Here is a 23,529-nt window from a genome sequence, read left to right on the forward strand (position 1 = left end):
CTAGGTTTTATTTTGTACATGGACTTTGGGACATCTATTTTGCCTGCTTGATGGCTTATTTTGCTATTTCCTGATCCTAGCCAGATTCTGGAAAGGTGAAGTGATTCTATAGTTGAATTTTGGATGAACAAGACCTTACCGTATATATTAATTGGCACACATAGAGAATTAGGATTATAGAGTATCCTAAACACAGAATTTTTTTAAAGTGCCAGAATATCAAAGAAAGATAAAAACCCTACTCAAATATTAAAGCATGAAAACAATATATTCACAAGGCTTAAAATTTTAAAAGTACTTTAAAACATTTTTCTTCCCAGAGAGACTGGGTGGCTCAGTCGTTAAGCGTCTGCCTTCGGCTCAGATCATGATCCCAGGGCCCTGGGATCAAGCCCCGCATCGGGCTCCCTGCTCGGCAGGAAGCCTGCTTCTCCCTCTCCCACTCCTCCTGCTTGTGTTCCCTCTCTCACTGTGTCTCTTTCTGTCAAATAAATAAATAAAACCTTTTAAAAAAAACAAAAACATTTTTCTTCCCATCTGTTCCCCAGCCACCTGACTCCCCCCTCCCCAACAGGCAACCAATGTTATCAATGTTCTAGTGTAGTTTATAGAGGTATTTTAAGCATATATATGTAAATTCTCGCAAATGCATTTTTCTTTTTTGTACAAATGGCAGTGTATTAAACACATGTCCTACACCTGGCAAAATATCTTGCCCATCATTATATATCCATACATAAGGGATCACTCTTTTTGCTTTTCCTTTTTCAGTGGCTCCAGATTATTCTACCATATGGATGTGCCATTGTTTATTTTGCTGTTTCCCCAGTTATAAATATTTAAGTTGTTTTCAATCTGTTGCTTTTACAACCAATGATGCATTTTAATAACCAAATACATACATCATATCCCTGTGCCAGAATATGTGAATGACAATTCCTAAAGGAGGAATGGCTAAAGCAAAGGGTATAAAAGCACTTGTAACTTTGATAGATATTATGAAACTGCCCTTTATGCAGGTTATTTCATTTTAAACTACCTGTTTTCCCATGGTGTGTTATAAAACGTTTTGATATTTGTCAGTTTAATAAGTGGGAATGGTATTTTAATGTCATTTTAAATCTCATTGATCTCCTTGTGAGTGAAGATAATGATATTCTCATATGTTCTTATGTTTTGCCCATCTTTTCTTTTTTATTGATTTGTAGGAGCTCTGTATACACTAGGCAAATCAATCTTTTATCCCAGATATATTTCTCAGTTTGTCATTTGTCTATTTACTTTGTTTTGTAGGGTATTAACCGCACTGGTTTTTAAAAAGTTCTTCATAAAGTGAGACTTGTCAGTGTTTTGTATTTTGACTTCTGTGTTTATGTCATACTTAGAAAGGTGTTATCTGTACCTATATATATTCTGTTATTTCCTATTTAAGTTTATGGTTTAATTTTTACAATTAAACCGTTGACCCACTTAAAATTTATTCTGGTGTGATACAGACAGCAATGGATTCAACTTAATTTTTTCCCTAGATGGTCACCTCGTTGTCTCCCCACATGTTGAATCCGCTTTTCCCAAATGACAATACTTGAGTGTTTTAATTATAGCTATATAATCTGCTTCACACGGTTAGTTCTTCCTTACTTTTCTCCTTCAGAATGTTTTTGGCTATATTTTCTTGTTTATTTTCCATATACAAACTTTAATCAGCTTGTCTAGCTAAAAAAAGACTGATTTTTTAATTGGAGTTGTATAATTTTTATGGATAAACTTAGGAGAGAATTGATATCCTTGTATTGTTGATGCAACCTTTCCATTTGTTCACATTTCTTTTGTGTTTCTCAGGAGCATTTTGAAGTTTCCTTTATGTAAATCTTGAACGTCTTAGCTTTATCCTAGTAATGTGTTATATTTCTTGTTGTAGCTTTTGTAAATGGGGTCCTTCTCCTCCATTACTTCTTTTAATTGGATTTTTTTGTATGGGTGAAGATTTTGATTTCTGAGTATAAGTCTCATTGCCCAGCCACATTACTGAGTTACCTTACTGTTTTTTATTTTATTTTCTTGAGTTTTCCAGATATACAATAAAATTATTTGAAATTAAGGTTAATTTTGTCTTCTCCTCCTTTCTAATATTTTATACCTGCATTTTTTTCTCTTGTCTAATTGCATTGGCTAACATGCCAGAAGTTTTAATTCATTTACTTAGACTTAGAGAAGTATATACATTTAAATTGAAGATCTGTCATTTCATGAAACATGTAACCTGCAATCCATCCCTTCACCAGGACCACAGAGAAGGCTGACCTCTAGGAAGAGGATCTGAGCAAAAGGAAAATCTGGACAAAGGAAGCCCTGTATAAACTCTGAGCCAATAGGCAAAAATCCCTTCCCAACCAACCACCTTGCCTCTAGGGAGGGCAAAGACTGATACTAATGTCTTTGCTGACCTCTTCTGGCTAATATGAAATCAGTCAGAAGATGGATGATTTGATTATTTTTCCTAAGGGTTTTCCTGGACTGTCTGTCTGAAAAGATTTTCCAATATCCCAAAAGTTATTTTTAAATTTCATACTTTTCTTTAATCTCCCTGCCTCTTTCTTTTCTTCCCTCTCTTTTATAAAACTTCCAAATCCTTAGTCCCCTTTTCCTCCTTCAGATTTTTGGCTGTTTCCACATCCCTGTGTCCACAAGTATTATCTCTGACTGACTATTTCTGAACTCCAAACGCACACAATCCTTGGAATAGGGCAACTGGGAAGTCCATGGTCACCTTGGTTGGAGCAGTTTCGCTGGGCAATGAGGAGGAGAATCCTTCTTGCTGTGGGTGAAGAAATGAATGGAAAGTATGGAAGTAACAACAGTGGTAGTTAGTTCTATTTCAGGAAACTTGGTGATAAAGGAAAGATAAGATTGAGTGGTAACTTAATGGTTAAGAAAGAAGAAAAGTACATTCATTCATTCATTCATTCATTCATTATCTAGGGTGTGAGGTGGCCATGCAAATGCACCTCTAGTATCTCTAATGGTGGAGATTGTAACTGCTGGGCAGCCCCAGCTGCTGTGCTCTGAATTGTTTCCCCTGTCTGCATTGTTACCCTGCACCTCATGGCTACTCCCTGCTGATGACCGTGGATGGCAGGGGCACTAAAGCAGGTCTGTTCCTGGAACATTTAGGACAGCTCAGATGGGTGCCTTAGACTCAAGAGCAACTCAGTGGCCTTGTTGAACTTTGTCAGGACTGCACTGCAGTGTCAGACTCTGTCACACAGCCTTCTCATCTGCCCTCTCTCCTTCACAATGCTCATACCTGCATGACAATCTGAAGGCTCTCCCTGACTCCCCTTTCTTCCTCATAGGCATTTTCCCCAAGAAATCTCTTGGACTTCTGATTCTGCTTGGTGTCTACTTCTTGGAGGACCCAGTCTAACACAGAGTGGAACAACCTTGAGCGGGTTTGAAGGATATGAGCAGGGGTGGAAGAAGAATATTTGATTCCCCATCGTCTTTCCTGCAGATTCCTTTACAGACTTTCTAGTTTTTGTCTGTCCGCCAGCCACACGTCCTTCTACCTTATCACAACTTTACTCTCAATATCTTCATTCTTTCTACGGGATCCCTGACCTTGTCCCAACTCTGAACTTTTCACCTACCTTTCAACCTGAGAAAACCAAAGTCATCTAAGTAAAATTGGTGGACTCCAAGGTGGGCAGCATCAGACTCTCCCATGGTTTTGCTTCTATTGGGGAAATGTTGCTCATTTTCTGATGGCCTATATAATGACATATTGAAAGGGTCCTTTTCATTGTCATAGAATTTCAAAGGTCAAAGCTCCAGAAATAGGTGTTAAGATACCACAAATCCTAAAGGAGAAGTATCAGACACAACTCTGCAAGACTTACTAAAAATGGAATGATCTTCTAGGGCACCTGGGTGGCTCAATCAGTTAAGCATCTGACTCTTGGTTTTGGCTCAGGTTGTGGTCTCAAGGTCATGGCCTCAGGGTTGTTGGATTGAGCCCTGTGTCAGGCTCCCGTCTGCTTCTCTCCTTCTCTCTCCCTCTGCTCCTAACCCCCCTCTCTAAAATAAATAAATAAATAAATAAATAAATAAATAAATAAATAAATAAATAAAATCTTTTTAAAAAAATGGAACGAACTTCATTTCACCACCAAGCCAGGATATAAAGACAAAAGACAACAGTTACTAGTGGGAAGAAATTCAAAGGGGTAGAGTTCTGTAGTCCCTGCTCTGCCCACCCCCACACACCCTAGTCAGGTAAAGGCACTCTCCAAGATGAAACCGCCATATTGATTAGAAAAGCAAGAGTGGTGTGTTACTTATCCCACTCCTTGATTGGATGCAAAACCCAACAGACCCACCCTGGTACCACTAGAGGAGCAGCGTGGTGACAAAATTTTAAGAAGAAATGAATACTTATCCTCAGATTTTGAGAGAGCTTTGCCTCATCAGTGATGAGGCATGATAACATCCTCATTGATGATGAGGATGATAATGAGCCTGCACTCCTATCATTGATATAGCAAAAGGGGCAAGTGGATACCACAGAAGGTGTGAGCCATCTTGAAGTGTCCTGGTCCAAGAGGGCTACCTCCTTGCACGAGGACATCCTGGCACTGAGAGGCTCTAAGTTGAACAAGCAGAGCAGGAATTGGAGGGGGAGTCACCAAGTGATGTGAAATGCACATGTTCTTTCAGGATATCTAAAGAATCCAAAAATGTACCCAATGAGAACCCCTGCCCCACAAAGGGCATCAGCAGGTAAAGAACAGGATGAACAGCTCCAGGCAAGTAGAACGACTGCAGTCCCTTTCTCCTAACCTCCTCTTCCTTGTCCTGACACTAGAAGACACAGGGCAGGGATGGGGAATTGGAGGAGACCAGCAAGGAGGAGTGAGAGAGCAAACCGTTCCTGCTCTCCACCTGCAGGTCTCTGAGGTTCAGGTCAGACATGACCAGGGGAGAAGAAAACCTTTAAATGAGATGAAACATTGAAGTTCTAATATAGACTAGGATGCATGGTTTAGCACCTAATAATAGGTCTTCATGAACAATATGAAGCTGTTTTTGTAAGAAAAGTGACTGGAAAATTGTAGGATCTGCCCTAAATGTCACATAGAAGAAGGGAAGGGAAATCTCATGGAGAGTGTTGGAAGCAAAGGTTGAAAGAAAAATAAAGCCATTTCTTATTTCTATCCCATTAAATTTAGCTCATCTAATAAGTTGGCTACATACACTTTGAGATGTCTTTATACAAAAAAGCAGCGATTAGAAGGACCACCTTAACCAAGTTAATCGTAGTTGGGCCCTTTTAAGGGAGCTCTATATCTTATTCCTAAGTCATGTCATTCTTTAGGGACAAGGATCTTCTAGTACCGGAGCTTCCTCCAATTTTGTGGACAATCTAACTGTGTGACCCTCATGGATCACTGTAATCTCTAAGACCATGGGGCACAGACAGGGGAATAGGCAGATTCCCTCTTCTTTTAATCTCAAGAAGCATTCCTTTGACTTGTTTTTGATACTGCAAAACCAACCATGTTCATTCTCATCTGGCCAAAGCCATGTATATTCAGGAAAATGAAAAGCATACTGCTCTATTTAATTATCATGTATAATTTTAAATATTAGCTAGTTACAATAAATTAATGGTTGCTTGGCAACCAAAGAGCTGAGATTTTGAAAGGAAATACTCTATTACTGTTTAAATCAGAACAGCAAGATTTGTGGAAACATCCTGAGTTCTGTTGAATTCTTTATGATGGAACCAAAACCTGGGACAGACAAAGGGGGAAACAAGGGAACACTCACATTTTATAGCTTTAGTTATTTTAGGAAAGTAGAGAGGAAGTAAATTGCATCTCATCTCCCAGCTTGGAGTAGAACTGCCCAATTTGAGAACAAGTACTAATTAGCTGAAAGTAAAGCTCAGCTGTGACTTGGCTAAAAATGGGATCTCTTGAAAAAGTGTACTGTAAAACCGAGTGCGGTGAATCTGATTCGCTTTGCATGTGAAAACTGGACTCATACTGACAAAACAACATGTGGGAAAAGAGTTTTAGCACATTTTCAAAACTTTAAGGCATTTGGTTGGAGAAATGACCAGCTAGCTTGCCCGTAATATATCCAGAAATAAAATCCAGACTGGCATTTTTGGCTCAGACTCTTTTGATGAGGGTGTCTCCAGATAACATCAACTTGATTGGCTAAGGGTCAATCTAATAACCAAGAAAAGGATCTGGGAATAAGAACAGCATTTTTTAATAAAAGAAAGAGATGGGAGACAGACTCTGGATAATTTGGAAGCTTTTCAAGAGGGTTTTGGAAATCCATACAAGCCCTGGACAAAATTTAAGCAATCATTTTAAAGCTTACATTAGTAGTCACTCAAAACTATTCAAATGACTGAATGGTGAATTAACACATATTTTATTTGGAAAATCCTCTAAACTTTTGACTGAATTGCAAATTCTATTGGAGCAAGCAATATGATTGATTATGATGTTTAAATTAATTAACCTCTTGTGACTTTCTGCATTAGCCATACAAATAAAACTTCCGATAATGTTGGAGGCTTAATAAATTGATGTTAACATTTGGTCATCGTGCATGTGGATAATATACTCTGGAAAGATATAGAAGATGCTGGCAAAAATGGTATGCCTTAAGGAGGGGGAACTGGATAGCTGGGGAGGGAGGGAGATTGCTTTTCACTTGTTCTTTTGTTTCCATGTAATTTTCACTTGCTCTTACAATTTTGTACTTTTTAAACTTTATACCATATGGATTTATTAATAATTCAACAAAGAAATACAATTTAAAATAAACATTAAAATTAAATTTTAAGTGCATGTAGTTCAAAGAAAAACAATATGATGTAGTAGGAAGAATGGGATCTGGAGTTATAGTCCTGAATTTGAATCCCATATTGGCCTTTGGGTACTTAGACAGCATGGGCAAGTTATTCAGCATCTCTGCCTCTCCTTTTTCCTTAGCCTTAACCTGGGGCAGAACACTTCATTTACATGGTGGTGGTGAAGATGAGGCAGCAAAGTCCCCATGACAGATCTGCTCCATGGTGTGGATCACAGACTGTGGTTACATTATTAATAGCACTCAATATATTCATAAAAACAGTTTAATGTATACCACGCATAATCTCCACAGAGACAATAAACCCAGTTAAATATGTATCTGAGAACTTGATTTTCTCAGACATAACAGTCTGGGTTTTATAGTTCTAACTATGGCCCCAATATTTTTCCCCAAGTCCTCAGGTCTTCTGGAAGGAATCAATATAATATTGAATCCCCTTCACTTATTCTAATTTCTTCAGGCCATAGTTCAATCCAGCTTTTAACAATTAAGTCACTTCTGTTTCCCTATTCATGGAAATAAACTCTGTTATCATTTTCAGGTAGTGAGTCTCTCTGTAGATCTTCCTCAATTTTTGAAAATCTAATGTGCTTCAGAAATGTCTACTATTTTCAAGTTTTCAAAAACAGTCCCCCAATTTTTCTTTTCTTTTTCTTTTTTCTTTCTATTTCTCCTCCCTCACTACCTTCTTTCTTACTTTCATTCTTTTTTCCTTCCCTACTCCGGAAAGTGAGCATATGCTCTGGTTCTCACTTTTTCTTACGACATCATCCCTGGAATACACCGTTTGTTGCAAGACAGCTCCCAGGTATCACCGCTGAATTATTCAGAGCCGCCACTAGGTGGAGGTGTAGACACATTTCTGAGAAGGGCCACACCTGTGAGACTCGGTAATTGTGGTCTGAAGGTTCTGGCTCTGGATTTTGAAAAGGGTGGGCGGTAACAATAGTTGTTTATTAACATTAATTTACCTGAAAAAATGAGATAAATGTAATGAAGATACCTATAATCAAGCAGAAACTATCTCAGACAAAAGGCTTCTTCATATCACCTCTGGTCTCTCTAGCCAACAGTGTTCAGATTTTAGTTAAGCGTCTGAGTCTCAGCGCATTTGGCTTTCCTTTTCATTCATCCCATAACGGGCTCCTCTGCGTACCTCATATTCACACGTCTGTATAAAGTACATAGTGCCTTTTTGCACACTGTGAAGGACTTCAGGGCGCATACTTTGGGCGTGTTATTGGTCTGCGGGTCACGTGCAACCTGAGCCAATGTAATGCAGGATGTGAGCTGCTCAGGGGAGGCGGCACGCAGGACTCTCTTACACGGTAACAGATTATGAAAACTCGCTACTTGACACTAAAAGGTATAAAATGGATTGTTTTAACAGTCCGTAGTAAGAAAATTCACACAAAACTGCAGAATCAGCAGTTTCTCGATGGGTGGGCATTTCATGTATCAAGCAGCAGCTGCACACGTTTGAACTTGGCCCTATGACTGATGTAGTGTGTTGGCGATGCTTGGTGCGCACACATATTTGCGAGCGCTTTGCCATAACACTGGTTGGGAAGGAAGCACCAAATAGACACGAGTTCTATTACAACTTCTGTCCTTTTCAAACTGTGTTTCTTAACCTCTGTGGGCCTCCTACTCTTCATCTGTAGATTGGAGATAATAACCTTTTCTCAGCAAGGCCGTTGAGAGGATTACAAATAATGTATGCACGGTCATCGGCATGAGATCTGGAGGTGTGTTCTCAGCAATGGTGGTATGTGTTTCTAAACAGTAAATTTCACTCTTACCCAGTTTTGCTGTGTCTGTGATATTTAAAGACATTCTTTATCCTTTCGTATTGGACCCCATGTTTTCTGCCCTTTTGCCCGCCAGCTGAGCTAGCTGTCCCAGGATTTTGCCCACATTTACTCTTCCCGGCTGCACCAGCCCAGCCTCTGCTCCTCATGCCCAGGCCCTGCCTCCATGAATCTTCCCTTTGCTTCTGTATGGAGTCATCCTTTTGAACATCAAGTACTTTCCTTTGTACCTAGTCAAGTCCCCTGCTGCCTCTTTTCCTTTACAAGTTTCATGATCTTACGTTATCTTGATATCTATTCACGATCTACTCATCTCCTTCATCTCTCCAATTTCCTATCTGAAATTACACCAACACATTATACTTTTATTTTAACTCAAGGGGAAAGAATCATCATTATAACCCCCATGTAGGTAAAAGATTGGCCAATTTATCATATCACTAAATGTGGGCAACTTTTCCTAATTCTTTTTTTGTTTTTCAATCTCCCTAAACTTCTCACACCTTATTTGTGCACCCTGACTTCTTTCAACATGTTTATTTGGATAATTCACCCCATAGTTCAGCAAAGTCTACCAGACAGCTTACATGCTGCCTCCCTCTGTCACACACAATATTCTAGAAACATCACTTCATCAACACCACCTTCCTCTCTTAAGAGGCCCCAAATCATCACAGCAACATTTTTGGCGTGGTCCCCTTTTTCCTTAATGTGGCTTGGTCCTCAAGTGTCCCACTTAAAAGGAAACAGATCTCATACACTTGGAAAGAACAGAACAACTGTCACTAGGCTTGTCAGGCAGATGTTGTCTCTGCTCTGTGGACCCTAGTCTCCCCAGCCTCCTGTGCCCATCACATCTGGCCTGCTCCCTAAGAGGGGGCTCATCCTAATTTGAGTCTGTAGTCCTGCCTATAGATCAATCAACAGACCCCTTCATCTATCAACAGTCATCTGCTTGGTTTTTTTCTTTCACATTTTAGCTACACTTCTGTTCCCTGGAGAATTCTTTCTAGGATTTGACCATGGATCTTTCTTGATTTCCATGATTTCTAAGCAACCTAAGGAATTTGCAGTGTTTGTTACCATGAACCTGCCTGTTCAGTATATACTCTGCCTTGCACTTTTGCTCCTCAGTCCACCTTCTGCCTTATAATTTGGCAGACACAAGTTTAATTTCTGGCATGAACACTGACTATGTGAATTTGGACAATGATTTATGTAAAAGAAAAGCCTAGATAATCTCAGTTCTACTTTGGCATTGATTGAGGATTTTTTATGTACCTGTTCCTTTAAATATCATATTTTTAATTTTCTCCAACTTCCTTAGAGGTCAACTCTGTAATATTCAGGGAGGTTGGATATCTCACCTGGGGTCACACAACTCAGAAATGGTAGAGCAGAAACTTGAACCTAAGTCGGGTTATAAATGTCATGTTTCTCCCATCTTCCAAAGGCAAGAGAGGATTCAGGAAAAGAATCTGGGCTCCTGGGAAAGCTTCTCTTCTGCATTTATAGCTTCTCTAACTGGAGCAGTTTTCTACTCACATCTTGGAGTGTTCCAGGAGGCTCTAGGAAGGTAGCTCATATGTGAAAGAGAAATAACGTAATCTGGCAGAAGCCAGTTATTTTCTAGAATCCAAACTTCTTCTAGAATCCAAACGCTTACAAGATGGCCTTCTGAATGTTCTCGTGGTTGATTGAACACCAGCTGTGTCCACTCTGAAACGTCTATTTGACATGACTAGGAATACATGCCAAGAGATTAACCTTGAAGGAACTCAGGTCCTGTTGAAAATGAGTATAAAAACAAAAGGGATTTCCCATTTTCTGCCTGATAATGCTCACTTTTCTTTTCAAGCATGAAATCAAACATGATTGATTCTGAGAATCAGTCCTTTATTTTACTCCCTCCCGGATGAGTTGGAGGCTCTCCCTCTATGCTGACACACTCCCCTGTGCATGACTCTGTGGGGGACCCTATCACAGTGTGCTGCTCCCTGAATCAACCCCTTCCTCCTTGCACTGTGAGCTCTTTGATGGAAGAGCCTGGACCTCATCGCTGAATTCTCAATGCCTAGCATAGGGCCTGATGCAGAATGAGTGTTCATTTGCAGTTTGTGTGTGTGGAAGAGGGAGAGAGGGAGGGGGAGGGGAAGATGGAGGAGTGAAGAGAGTTTGGAAATTGGAAAGGTGGAAGAGGAAAGGAAAAGAGAAGAGAGAAAGAGGGAAAGTGGAAAAAAAAACAGAGAAGGAAAAAAGTTAAAAATAGATGAATCCAGTGAAACTACTCTGAGATATTTGGATCCAAACTCCATTAATTACCCGGCTTCCACATGTTTCCCTAATAAGGGACGGTGCTTTACATTCCTGAGTATAAACTTCAATTCATACCATATCCTAAAGCTCTTATCTGACTATTCCCCTTTCTTTAGGGATGGTTACCCTAAATGGCTTTCGGGGCAAGTCTGGGAAAATCACACGGAATATACTTGCTATGGTATCACAGGATCCTACCTCCGGTGCTTCCCACTCTTTTATCCACACCATTTTATATGATACTGGAGCTGAGAGCTGGTTCAAATCTGGAGACTGGGCGAAGGGATCATGACTCCATTGGAGTAGTTGATCTGAGCCTTTACCTTCATTCTTGATTTCTGTCAATTCTGTACACTAAGCAGTACTCTTGTTGGTTGCCCATATATCTTGCCCCATGAACACTGTGTTCTGTTTGCCATATCCAAAGATGCAGTTCAAACTCCTCCTGTTTGCCATTTTGACCTTGCTGCTTAATAGAGGGAGTATGTGCACTCTGCATCAGACAGTTAAGTGCTGCCATGTGGCCTCTCCTATTCTGGCTACCTGTATCCCCTTATCATTAGGAAGCCCAGGTCTGTAACAGCATCTCTTAACAACAGCCTTAGCTGATGTCCTCCCTAACCATACAGTTTTATCACCTTTCTGAGCAGAGTATCCTCCAAGCCTCCCTCCCAAGCAATATGGCCAACTGGTGGTTTCTCATTCTTATATAATAGCCCCATTATACATTTCTACTTTTCCAAGCCTTTTGATCCCTTCCTTCAGAGTCTTCAAAGGCAATTTTTGGCATTTCTACATAATTTAATGAAGGCTGTCACTTTTTTCAAAATTCTATGAGTCAGAAAATAGCATATATTAGACCTTTTCCCCAGCACCCTTGGGAAGGTTTTAATCCTACATGATGGGGGAGTGGCTCCATATCAACAAACTCTCTCTTATTCATATTTAAGTTCCAATTACCTCTTTGATCCACCACCCTCTAGACTCACTCTTGGGCAGGCTTTTCTAGTACCCGCTAGTGCATGTTAGTCAGTTCTTGCAGAAACTTTGATGTGTATCGCTCTTCTGTTAGCAGTTTAAGCTCCTCGCTACTTTATGTGAAGATTAAATCTAATTTATGAATCTGGTGGAAGGAGCAGAGATGGATACAGATCCTGAGGAAGATAACATTGTCTTGTAAGGCCTGTGCCTTATCTGAGCTCTTATAATCCCAAAGGAAGGGAGGGAGTGTATCTTCCAACAGGGGAGTGCATCATTTCTGCAGATCAAGAGAGTTCAGAGGAATCTGGGTGTTCAAAGATCTCAACTATATCTACCTCAAAATCATCATACTGAGACTGAGGGGTCCCACTCATTTCCTATCAGGGCCCTGTCTTTGGAACAGGAGAGTTGACAAGACTGAATGAGCCTTCTTTGAAATGACATTACTTTTATAATTAAATTCTGTATCTGTTCTTCACTCTGTCAGTCCTCTGACTACGGAGAGTGAATGTCTCTTTAATGTTGCCAACGAGGGGTCCTAAGTCTCACACTTAGCTTTAAATAGAGCTGAGCCTGCCATTTTCTCTCCTCCACAATAGCACTTCACAAAATCTACCAAATTCCATAGTCCTTACAGCTACTATTTTCCATAAACTTCTCAGATACTACTCTACCAGAGTGAAAAATCTTCACAATTGCATTTAATTTATCATTGTAATCATTCTAGGGCCTACCAAAACTGTCAGTGATTGACATCTGACCAACAAGTGATCCATCTCCAGACTCCCCTCATTTGTGTCTGCTTTCAAGACCACTTCCAATACCAACTGCTTTAGACTGGGTTCCTTAGAAATGGTCTAAGACAGGGATTCCCAAGGAAGTGATTTATGGTGGGAGAGCTCTCTGGAAAGGAAGAGCAAGGGAAACAGAACAGGGCAAGGAAAGAAGGCTAATTAAAGATGTGGTCTTAACTGGGGGCTAGTTCAGCCTGGTCCCATAGGACTTTTGACAAAGGAATTGCTCCATAGAGTTGGTCTCATATTGAGACAAATGTAATGGCTTTTTGTATCTCTCTGTCAGTCAGTCTTTCTCAGGAGAAGGGGAGGTTATAAACTTCCTGCATGAGGGGGCTCCTGTCCAGCCAAGGGCAATTCTCTGAAGGAGGCGCAGTGGGCTGCAGCCAACTCTCACAGTAGCTGGGGGACGGGTTCAGTGAGCTGGTAGAGGAGATGCTGAGAAGGGGGTGCAACACGTCCATTTCCACAACAACTTCCAAAAAGTCACTTAAGAGAAGACCTATTTTTTTATACCTAGTGAGAGACAGATCTCATATACAAATGGAATTGTCTTAAATAACTAGAGAGAAGATTCCAACAACAAGCAAATTTCAAGGGAATTGTAGGTAAATTATTTAATTGCCTGTGTAAGGTTAGAGCCAGATTAATCTTCATAAAGTTAGAACAGTTTTTGTTGTCTTCAGCACAGTCGTTAACATCCTATTCTTAAAAATGAATAGAAGATAAAAGTAAGTTTTTTAAAAAAGTTTAATCCCACTCTCTTAATTCTAGAAAAGAGAAGTCTTTAGTTAGTGGTGAAAGAGAGAAAACAGACTCGAAACCTGGTCAATTTTCAAAGAATGATATTTAGTAACAAGCATATGGAAGAAGATGCCTGGAAGTCTAGGGAAATAAAGGGAACATTGGTATAAATGGGTGATTTTGTGGGAAACCCTGTTCTAAACCATGCATATTTGTGGCTTTGGTTCACTAAAATACCCCCAATCCAGCTCAACTTCCTCTTCATGTTAACTGAACCCCTCAAACTTACAACTGGACCAAAGAAGAGGTTTGCCTATTTCCAGGCATAAATACTATTTACCTCAGACTCAATCAACTGTTCTACATATAGTGTATAGCATTTCATTTAAAAACATATGAGACACACACACACACACACACACACACACGAAAAATAACCCATTTTTAAGAGAAATGGTCACATAACTAAACTCAGAGCAGATCGATCCAGGTACTGGAACTATCAATTTGAGGCCTTAAAACAACTGTGATTAACAGGGAACAGGGGAACTGGCTAGTTAAACAAGCATAATTTGTGGGAATTATAATTTAAAAAAACCACTTAAAATCCCTGGAAATTGTACTAAAGGCATATATTAAATGAAGAAATGTTTATTCAAGAGAATCTGGCCAGAACAGCAAGCGTCTGTGGCACTTGAACCATGACCCAACACCTTTCTCCCCCTTTCCAATTCAGTATGATGGAAACTCCACTCCAGGCAGGTACAGCCAAGAACAGTGGGCTCCCTTACCCCCAGCTTCAAGTTAAGGGCTATGGCATTTTCCCAAAAGAGGCAGGGGTCTGCTTCTTCCTCCCCCACAACTACATGTTGCAGAAGCTCATTTCTAGGACAGTGCAGAAAATGGGTTTGGGACTCCCTGCTTTACTCAGTTTCCATTCATAGAGCAGAGGCTCTACCTCAGGAGCAGCACATTGAGAATATGAGGGCCCCAATCACCTTTCCACAAGCTCACTCATAGGGCAGAGTTTCCAAAGCAGGAGAGGCAAGCCAAGAAGTTCAAAAACTATTGCTATTGCCCAGCACCCTACAACTAAAGCAGGGGTATCACTTAGAAAGGATTGCACCACTGTCCGTAATCCCAGTTACACAGTCATGGTTCAGATAATTTTTCCCAGGGGGAGAGTCAGCTCTGAAGGTATTTGAAACAGTGTGAGCAATTTCAAGCCTAAGGGTTCTTTCAAAAACAATAAAGGTTTTGGTGGTGAGCAAAGGAGGAGTCTGGCAACTTCATAAGTGATACAAAGAAAAGTATAGGGCAGTTAGTTTAACATAAAGAAACAGAGAAAGAGACAGCTAAGAAATGCCCTCCTAGGGTAAAAATAAATGTCAAACTCTGACCTCAAAAATTACCTCTGTAAAGGAATCCTAAATTAATTGGATCAGACTATGAAGCAACTGATGCCCCAGGACATGGTCAAAGACAATAGAAGAATTAGCCAGCAGTCAGTAGAGCCTAATGACTGGGTGTGATCAGGGAAAGAGACAGACAAAGAGAATACTGTTAAAACCACTGTTACATCAGGGAGACTGTGTATATGCTTAAGACTGTGGTCTCTAAGGAGTGACACCAGAGGGTACACATTGCCAGGGAAATGGACTTCACTAAAATAGTCCATCCAGGACATGAAACAAATCAACAAGCAAACTATAGCAACAAGCCCCTGAGGTGGGGTACCAGTATCCAGAGTGTTACCATATAATATCTAAAATGTCTAGAATGTCTAGTTTTCAATGAAAAATTACAAGACATGCAAAGAAACAAGAAACTATGACATACACAGCAGGAAAAGCACACAACAGAAGCTGCTTATAGAGGGGCCAAATATCACATTTAACAGTCATAGACTTCAAAGTAGCCATTATAAATATGAAAGTAGCCATATATATATATGTTCAAGGAACCAAAGGAAAAAACTGTTTAAAGAAGTAAAGGAAGATATGTTGACAAAACTTCTCCACATACAGAATATCAACAAAGAGATCAAAATTAAAAAAAAAAAAAAAATGGAAATTCAAGAGTTGAAAAGTATACGTGAAATTAAAAATTCAGTAGAAGAGCTCAACAGATTTTTAACTGATAGAAAAATAAATTAGTAAACCTGAAGACAGATCAATAGGAATTATGAAACACAAAAACAGAGAGAAAAAATAATGATGAAAAATTAACAAAACCTCAGAGAAATATGGGACTCCATTAAGTTCACCAGCATATATATATAATGAGAACACTAGAAGCATAGAAGAGATAAAAAGGACAGTAAAAAAATATTTAAAGAAATGACAGTTAAATATTTTCTGAATTTTAATACCATTAATATGCACACCCAAAAAGGTCAATGAAATCCAAGTAAAGTAAATTCAAAGGAATCCACAAACTAAAACATAATGATACATTTTCTAAATGACAAAGAAAAAAACTCGAAGCAGCAAGAGAAAAACTGTTTATGTACAAGAGGATCCGATAAGGTTAACTGCTGACTTCTCATTGAAACATTTAAGACCAGAAGGCAATAGGGATGCGTGCTGAAAGAAGACAAAAAACATGGTCAATAACTATGTTGTACACCTAAAATTAATATAACATTGTGTGTAAACTATACTTAAATAATGAATAAACAAACAAACAAATAAGTAAATGCATAGTCAATCAAGAATCTTATATCCACAAAACTATTTTTTCAAAAATGAAAGTAAAAGAAAGATATTGCCAGATAAACTAAAACAGAGATTTATGGTTAGCCGACCCTTCTTACAAGAAATACTGAAGAGAGGCACCTGGGTGGCTCAGTCGGTTGAGTGACTGACTTGATTTTGGCTCAGGTCATGATCTCAGGGTCCTGGTACCAATCCCTGCCTCAGGCTCCACACTCAGCAGGGAGTCTGCTTGGGATTCTCTCTCTCCCTCTCCATCTGCCCCTTCCCTCCACCTTCTCTAAAATAGATAAAATAAATCTTAAAAAAAAAAAAGAAATACTGAAGAAACCTCTTCCAATCAAAAGCAAATGACCTCAGGCAGTAATTGGAATCCATACACATGCAATGAAACAGCACTGGTAAAGGTAATTCTGTTAATGATAAAAGACAGTATAAGTGTATATTTCTTCCCCTGCCTTCTACTAACTAATTTAAGAAGCAACTGTATAAAACAATAAGTACATAGCTGTATCATTGAGTGGGTAACATAAAGAAATGTAATATATTTGCCAATAACAGCATGAAGGAGATGGGTAGAGGCAGAGCTGTTTTGGAGAAAGAAAATGACACCAAATGGCAACGTGAATCTGAGGAAAAAATGAAGAGTACTAGAAAAGGTAAATAAGATTAATATAACAAATGCTATAAATATATACTAGCTCTCCTTTTTTCTCCCAGTTTCTTTAAAATATATATAAAATAAAACGTTAAAAAAATAAAAATATATAAAGTAATAATTGCAACAATGTATTGCTAAGTTTGCAACTATACGGACACATGTAAGAAGAGTAAGAAAAGGAGGAAGGGGAGAGAGCTACATAGGAGTAATATTTCCCTAGCTAACTGGCATTGTTAGTATAAATCTGAAGTAAATTCTAAGTTAAGATGAACATAGTGAGCTATAGAGCATCACCTTAAACACAATTTAAAAAGTTTTAAACTTTAAAAAGAAAACAATCAATAAAGATATCAAAATAAAAAGCTTTTGCACAGCAAGGAAAGCCATCAACAAATTATAAAGGCAACCTACTGAATGGGAGAAGATAGTTGCAAATGAGGTATCTGATAAGGGGCTAATATCTAAAATATATTTAAAAAACAATACAATTCAACACCAAAAGACCCAAATAATCCAATTTAAAAATGGGCAAAGAACCTGAACAGACATTTTTCCAAAGAAGACATTCAGATGGTCAACAGACACATGAAATAATGTTCCACATCACTAATTGTCAGGGAAATGCAAATTAAAACCACAATGAGATATCACTTACACCTGTCAGGATGGCTAAAATAAAAAAGTACAAGAAATAACTAGTGTTGGCAAGGACATGAAGAAAAAGGAATGCTTGTGCAAAATTGGTGAGAATGTAAATTAGTATAGTCACTGTAAAAAACAATATGGAGTTTCCTCAAAAAATTACAAGTAGAAATACCATATAATCCAGTAATTCCACTACTGGGTATTTACCCAAAGAAAATGAAAACACTGGGGTGCCTGGGTGGCTCAGTTGGTTAAGCGTCTGTCTTCAGCTCAGGTCATGATCTCAGGGTCCTGGGATCAAGTCCCCCATCAGGCACCCTGCTCGCTGGGGAGTCTGCTTCTCCCTCTCCCTCTGACCCTCCCCCTTGCATGGTCATGCTCTTGTTCACTTGCTCTCTCTCTCAAATGAACAAATAAAAAACGTTTTTTAAAAAAAGAAAATGAAAACACTAATTAGAAAAGATATATGCATCCTTATGTTTATTGCATCATTATTTACAACAGCCAAGATATAGAAGCAACTCAAGTGTCCATCAATAAATGAATGGATAAAGAAGATGTGAGATATATAGTATGTGTGGTGTGTATATACAGATATAGATAGATAAAATGGAATATTAGTCATAAAAAAAATGCGCTCTTGCGATTTGAGACAGCACTGATGGACCTAGAGAGTAATATGCTAAGTGAAGTAAGTCAGACAGAGAAAGACATATACCATATGATTTTACTTATATGTGGAATCTAAAAAATAAAACAAATGAACAAGCAAAACAATCAAACAAACCAAAAAAACTCATTACCATAGAACAAACATGTTTGCCAAAGGAGAGGTGGGTGCAGGGATGGGTGAAACAGATAAGCAGGATTAAAAAGTACAAACTTTCAGTTATGAAATAAATAAGTCATGGAGATGAAAAGCACAGTATAAGGAATAGTCAGTAATATTGTAATAATGTTATATGGTGACTATACTTATTGTGGTGAGCACTAAGTAATGAATAGAATAGTTGAATCAATACATTGTACATCTGAAACTAATATATCATTGTATGTTACTTATACTTCAATTTAAAAATAAAGCATATTATAATCCAAATAAATAAATAAATAAAATGTTATCTAGTAAATATTCACCTAATGTAAAAATAATATAACTATGATTAATATGTGAAATAATGTAATGGAAAAAGTGGCCAACATGCATAAATGAGGAGAAATTTCAGCAGAGAAATAAAAACTATAAGAAAGAATAAAATGAAGGTATTATAGATTAAAAAAACATTGCAAGAGGGAAAAAGAATTTCTTTCATAAGATTATCAGTAAACTCAACAAAGCTGAAGAAAGAATCAACAGACTTGAGAATAGGCCATATCACATATGCATAGCATATGTTTCCTAAGTGTGCTACCATCTAATTACTTGGGCCATAATATTTTATAGTCCCACCAAAAATGTATGAAAGTTCCTATTCTCAAGCATTCATTTCAACGCTTAGTATTCCTAGAGGTTTCTTTCTTCCAATCAGATGGAAGTGATATGGTTGATGGCTGAGCAAATTTTGGCAAGTTACTTAACATCCTTAGGACTTCATTTTCTCATCTATTAAGTGAACATAATACTACTTACCTCACAGGTTATTGCCAGGATTGAATAAAAATACACAGAAATTACAAGGTACTTAGTATGCAATCAATACTTCATTCTTTCAATATATATTACTCCAGAGAATTCGGCAAAGTTTCTTACATAGTATATATTCAATATAGAAAAATCAATCAAATGATATAAAAGTTATATTCTGTGTCTTTATTGAAAGAAGTTCCTCATGTTCATGGAACAAAATAACAAAGAAGTTAAGAACAAAATTTGGAATTACACAAACCTGTGCCAAATTGCATTTGTTTATTTTTGAAAATTCTTTATCAATATTAATAAAACACTGGAGATATTTCGATTTGGAAAAAAGAAACTAAATATTTTGGTGGCTATACAACAGAAAAAAAGTTTTAACTACATACCACTCCCTTCTTTTTCCTTATCTCCTAAAAAAATTAGTATAAAATAAATTTCATATTTTGATTTATATAATATACACCATTATTTATGCATTATTAATGTTGGTTATAGGGAAATACCTATACAACATAAAACAGAAAAGGTGAATGTCTTCTCAGAGATATGTAATAGATACTAACTGGGTAAGCATTTTATTGTCACCAAGGAACTTTTCCAGAAGAGACACTATTAGAACCTTTCCCAGTTGAAAGTAGCATCATTTCTCACTTAGTTTTAGTTTTGACTATGAACATATAAATAACATCACAAAATATATGTTATGAGGCCAATGTGTAAATCAAATAAAACTGCAATACACAGCATTTCACATATATCAAGGTATACATAGGGCTTATTTTGAGTATTGATAACTCCACTAAATAAGAAGTTCAAATAAATGTCTATAATTAATATTTCTTTTTGAATACCTGAACTGATTAGATATATATTCAGTTGTGAGTAGGGACAAAAAAAAATAGAGCAAGAGGCTACTGAGATTTCATTGAGTACATAGCAGAGAAGGAGAGGTGTGAGGCATCTAAATTCATTTTTGTGTAGGAGATACTTGCAGCTTGGGAAATTAGAGCCTCCAGTGTGAACATGGAGTAGGAATCTAGGTTGAAAATAAGCTTGGCTTGCAGGGCAGGGGCACAGTGACAGTGTTATGGACTAAAGGTCTATGTCCCCTCAAAATCCATGTGTTGAAACCCTGGCACCCACTGCAGCTGTATTGGGAGATGGGGACTCTTAGGAGGTAAATAAGTTGAAAAGAGGTCATTAGGCAGGGCCCGAATCATATGAGATTATGTTCGCTATAAGAAAAGACACCAGAGCTTACTGGCTTTCTCACCCCAAACACACAAGGAAACACCAATTAAGGACATAGAACGGAGTTGGCCATCTACAAGTCAAGAAAAGAGCACTCACCAGCACAGAATTGTCATGAACCTTAATCTTGGACTTCAGAGTCTCTAGAACTATGAGAACTAAATTTCTCCTGTTTAAACCACCAAATGTAGAGTGTTTGATTATGGCAACCCAAGAAGACGAATACGGACAGTAACTTTCCCTCATTCAAAAACAAACACCAAACAAGAACCTCACCTATGGCATAAGAGATGTTTAATGCCCCATCACTAGTTTCTTGACCATAAACTCTCTTTTTCCTTTCATAGGCAAGGCCATTCAGAGAGGCACTTTAGAACGCTGCATCCCTGAGATGCAGGAGAGGAATGGAAATGGTGGGGGAAAAGGGGAAGGATAGGAATGCATTAGCAGTGGGTGGTCAGAGCTTGATTTCAGGGGAAAGGGAAACGAGGGAAAGGGAAAGAAGGAGAGGGAGAGAAGAGAAGAGCTCAAGGACAAAGGGAGAGAAGAAAAAGAAAGAAGATAGTTGGTAGATGAACAAAGGGTGATCAGGGCAGGGTGCAAGAGGCATGGGGAATGACAGGTTGAAAAACCAAAGAAACCATACATGAGGACAGTGAGGCTCTTTTCTGTCCTCCTAATTGGCCTCTACCAGCCCAGAGACAACATAGGCTGTGCAAAGCCTTGTGTAGATTAGAAAAGGCATCCTCTCTGGAGTACTGAAGGAGAAAACATGGTATTTTTCTAGGGAGAGCAGACATCAGGAAATGAGCCTGGGGTGGGGGATCGCTTTGTATCAGTCTTCAACCCTTTGTCCAGCCAGTGCAGTTCCATCACAACCCACTGGTTGGCTAGCAGAGCATGGGCTGGATTAAGGACTCACTCTCAATGCCTCATCGGGTACCGATATGCAGTGAAATCAACTAGATCATACTTGGCGGTCTTCCCTGTCCTCACCAAATGGAAGGCATCCTCACATAGGACTCTTTGCAATCCTATGGCACACCATCACCCACTGCTGGGTGGCTCAGTATCTCCACCCAGTTCAGGGCTGGCAAGAGGTGCTGAGTGTTACCATTTAATCAACACCTTCCTCAAACATTATGAACTACCTACAATTGCATTGCCAAAAAAGCCATGCCCTGGAATTCCTGAAGAACTGCAAGTTAGGAGGGTAGCTTCTCATTCCTTTGATGCTCCCCACAGGGAAGACCTATGGCAAGGTACTGAGACACTTGGATTTGGGAGACAAAGAACCAAAGGCATCATGAAGACTGAAGTCTGGGTCTGAGAGCAGTCTCAACAGACATAGTTGATTTAAGCAGCTATAAAACACAGGATGCTGTCTCTAGACTTAAGCCATTTAATTCTTATTTGTCTCAATCCCCATATATGCCAGAATATTTCATATCTTTACATCACCAAGACTTACTAAAACAAAAGTATTCTAATCCCCTAATCACCACTCTACACTGGTGCTGTGGCAAAATGTATATAATATTGTGCCTACTTTGCAGTAGCAACGGGGCCGAGATAACATGATAATCCACAGGAGAAAAAGAGAAACATAGACTATTTAAAATACCTGTGGCGCTCTTGTCAAGAAAATGTACAAAATATGGAGAAAGCCCTGCACAGCTGAAAGAAAAAACAAAAACAAAAACAAAGTGAGCATCTCTCCCTTGATACTCTGATTATTTCAGACCTGCACCCATAGCTTACTCCTACATCCTTCCTCCCTCGGGAAACACATTTTCAGAAAGGGATTATAGGCAAATTAACTGAGCTATAGGACGCTACAAAAATATATGCGTTTCCTTTGTCCAAGGAAAACCCAAGGATATGCTCCCATAGTTCAATAGTGGAATCATCAGAAACTGAGGAATGAGATTCTAGTGGGCAGATAAATGGGTTTCAGTTTTCTCTGCTTTGTCTTCTTCTATGGCCTGATTGGGAGTTGTACATACTATTTGATTTTGAAGAGATGGTAATGATAAGAGGAACTAGGGTTTGGAAACCAAGTTCACATAACCAGTAAAGATGCTTCCACCCAAAACTGGTGTAGAGAGATTTAATCCTTGACCAGTGGACAGCACCGATTCATTTGATCCTGAAGTGCCTCTTTGACTTTGTCATTCCTAAGGGTGAAGATGAAAGGGTTCAGGAAAGGGGTTAACACAGAAATCAACAGGGAAACTATCTTATTGTACTCTGCTGCCTGTGTTTGCTTGGGTTTCACAAACAGGAACAAGCAGCTGCCGTAGCCTATCACCACAAAGGTGAAATGAGAGGCACACGTAGAGAAGGCTTTCCTCCGGCCCGAGGCTGTGGGGATCTTGAGGATGGTAGAGATGATGTAGGTGTAGGAGATAATTGTTGGGGCCAGAGAGCCAATGATAATGACAATAGCCATTAAGAAAAGAACAAACTCTGCGAGAAGAGTATCATCACAAGATAATTTGAGCAGTTGCCCTCGGTCACAGAAAAAATGGTCTAACACATTTGACTTGCAGAAGGTAAACTGAAATGTGGCATAGACAGGCCATATTTCAGAAAGGAACCCAAACATCCATGACACAGTGACCACCCAGATGCAGGTGCGGCTGTTCATAATGACGTTGTACCTCAGAGGGTTACAGACAGCCACGTAACGGTCCACAGCCATCGCTCCCAGTAATGCAAACTCTGTGGTTCCCACAGCAAGGTACAGGAAGAGCTGGGTGACACAGGCAGCCAGAGATATTGTCTGCATCCCAGGGAGCAGCAACCCCCAAAGCATCACGGGCACAATAATAGTTGTAACGAAGATCTCCAAGGCAGAGAGATGACCAAGGAAGAAATACATGGGAGAGTGCAGACGTTTATCAACACACACAATCACAATGATGACTGTGTTTCCCATTAGTGTCACTGAGTAGAAGACAAAGAATACAGCAAAAAGAATGTGGTGTAGTTCTTGGGACCCAGGGAAGCCTAGAAGGCAGAACTCAGTGGCACTAGACAGATTGCTCATCATTTAGTCCTTGTTTCTGCTCCTTGTAAA

The 23,529-nt window shown here is 39.0% G+C and overlaps 1 protein-coding gene across 1 annotated transcript; it reads right to left on the bottom strand.

The window, feature by feature from the left end:
• Window positions 1-22,557: 22,557 nt before the first annotated feature.
• Window positions 22,558-23,529, bottom strand: LOC114203765 (olfactory receptor 9A4-like). Its single transcript, XM_028097076.2, has one exon. The coding sequence runs from the start codon at window positions 23,500-23,502 to the stop codon at window positions 22,558-22,560; it is 945 nt and encodes a 314-aa protein (XP_027952877.1). The 5' UTR covers window positions 23,503-23,529.

This window comes from Eumetopias jubatus, unplaced genomic scaffold (assembly GCF_037043125.1).
Source record: "Eumetopias jubatus isolate StellerSeaLion01/CBP00866 unplaced genomic scaffold, mEumJub1_p1.0 scaffold_14, whole genome shotgun sequence".
Taxonomy (NCBI): domain Eukaryota; kingdom Metazoa; phylum Chordata; class Mammalia; order Carnivora; family Otariidae; genus Eumetopias; species Eumetopias jubatus.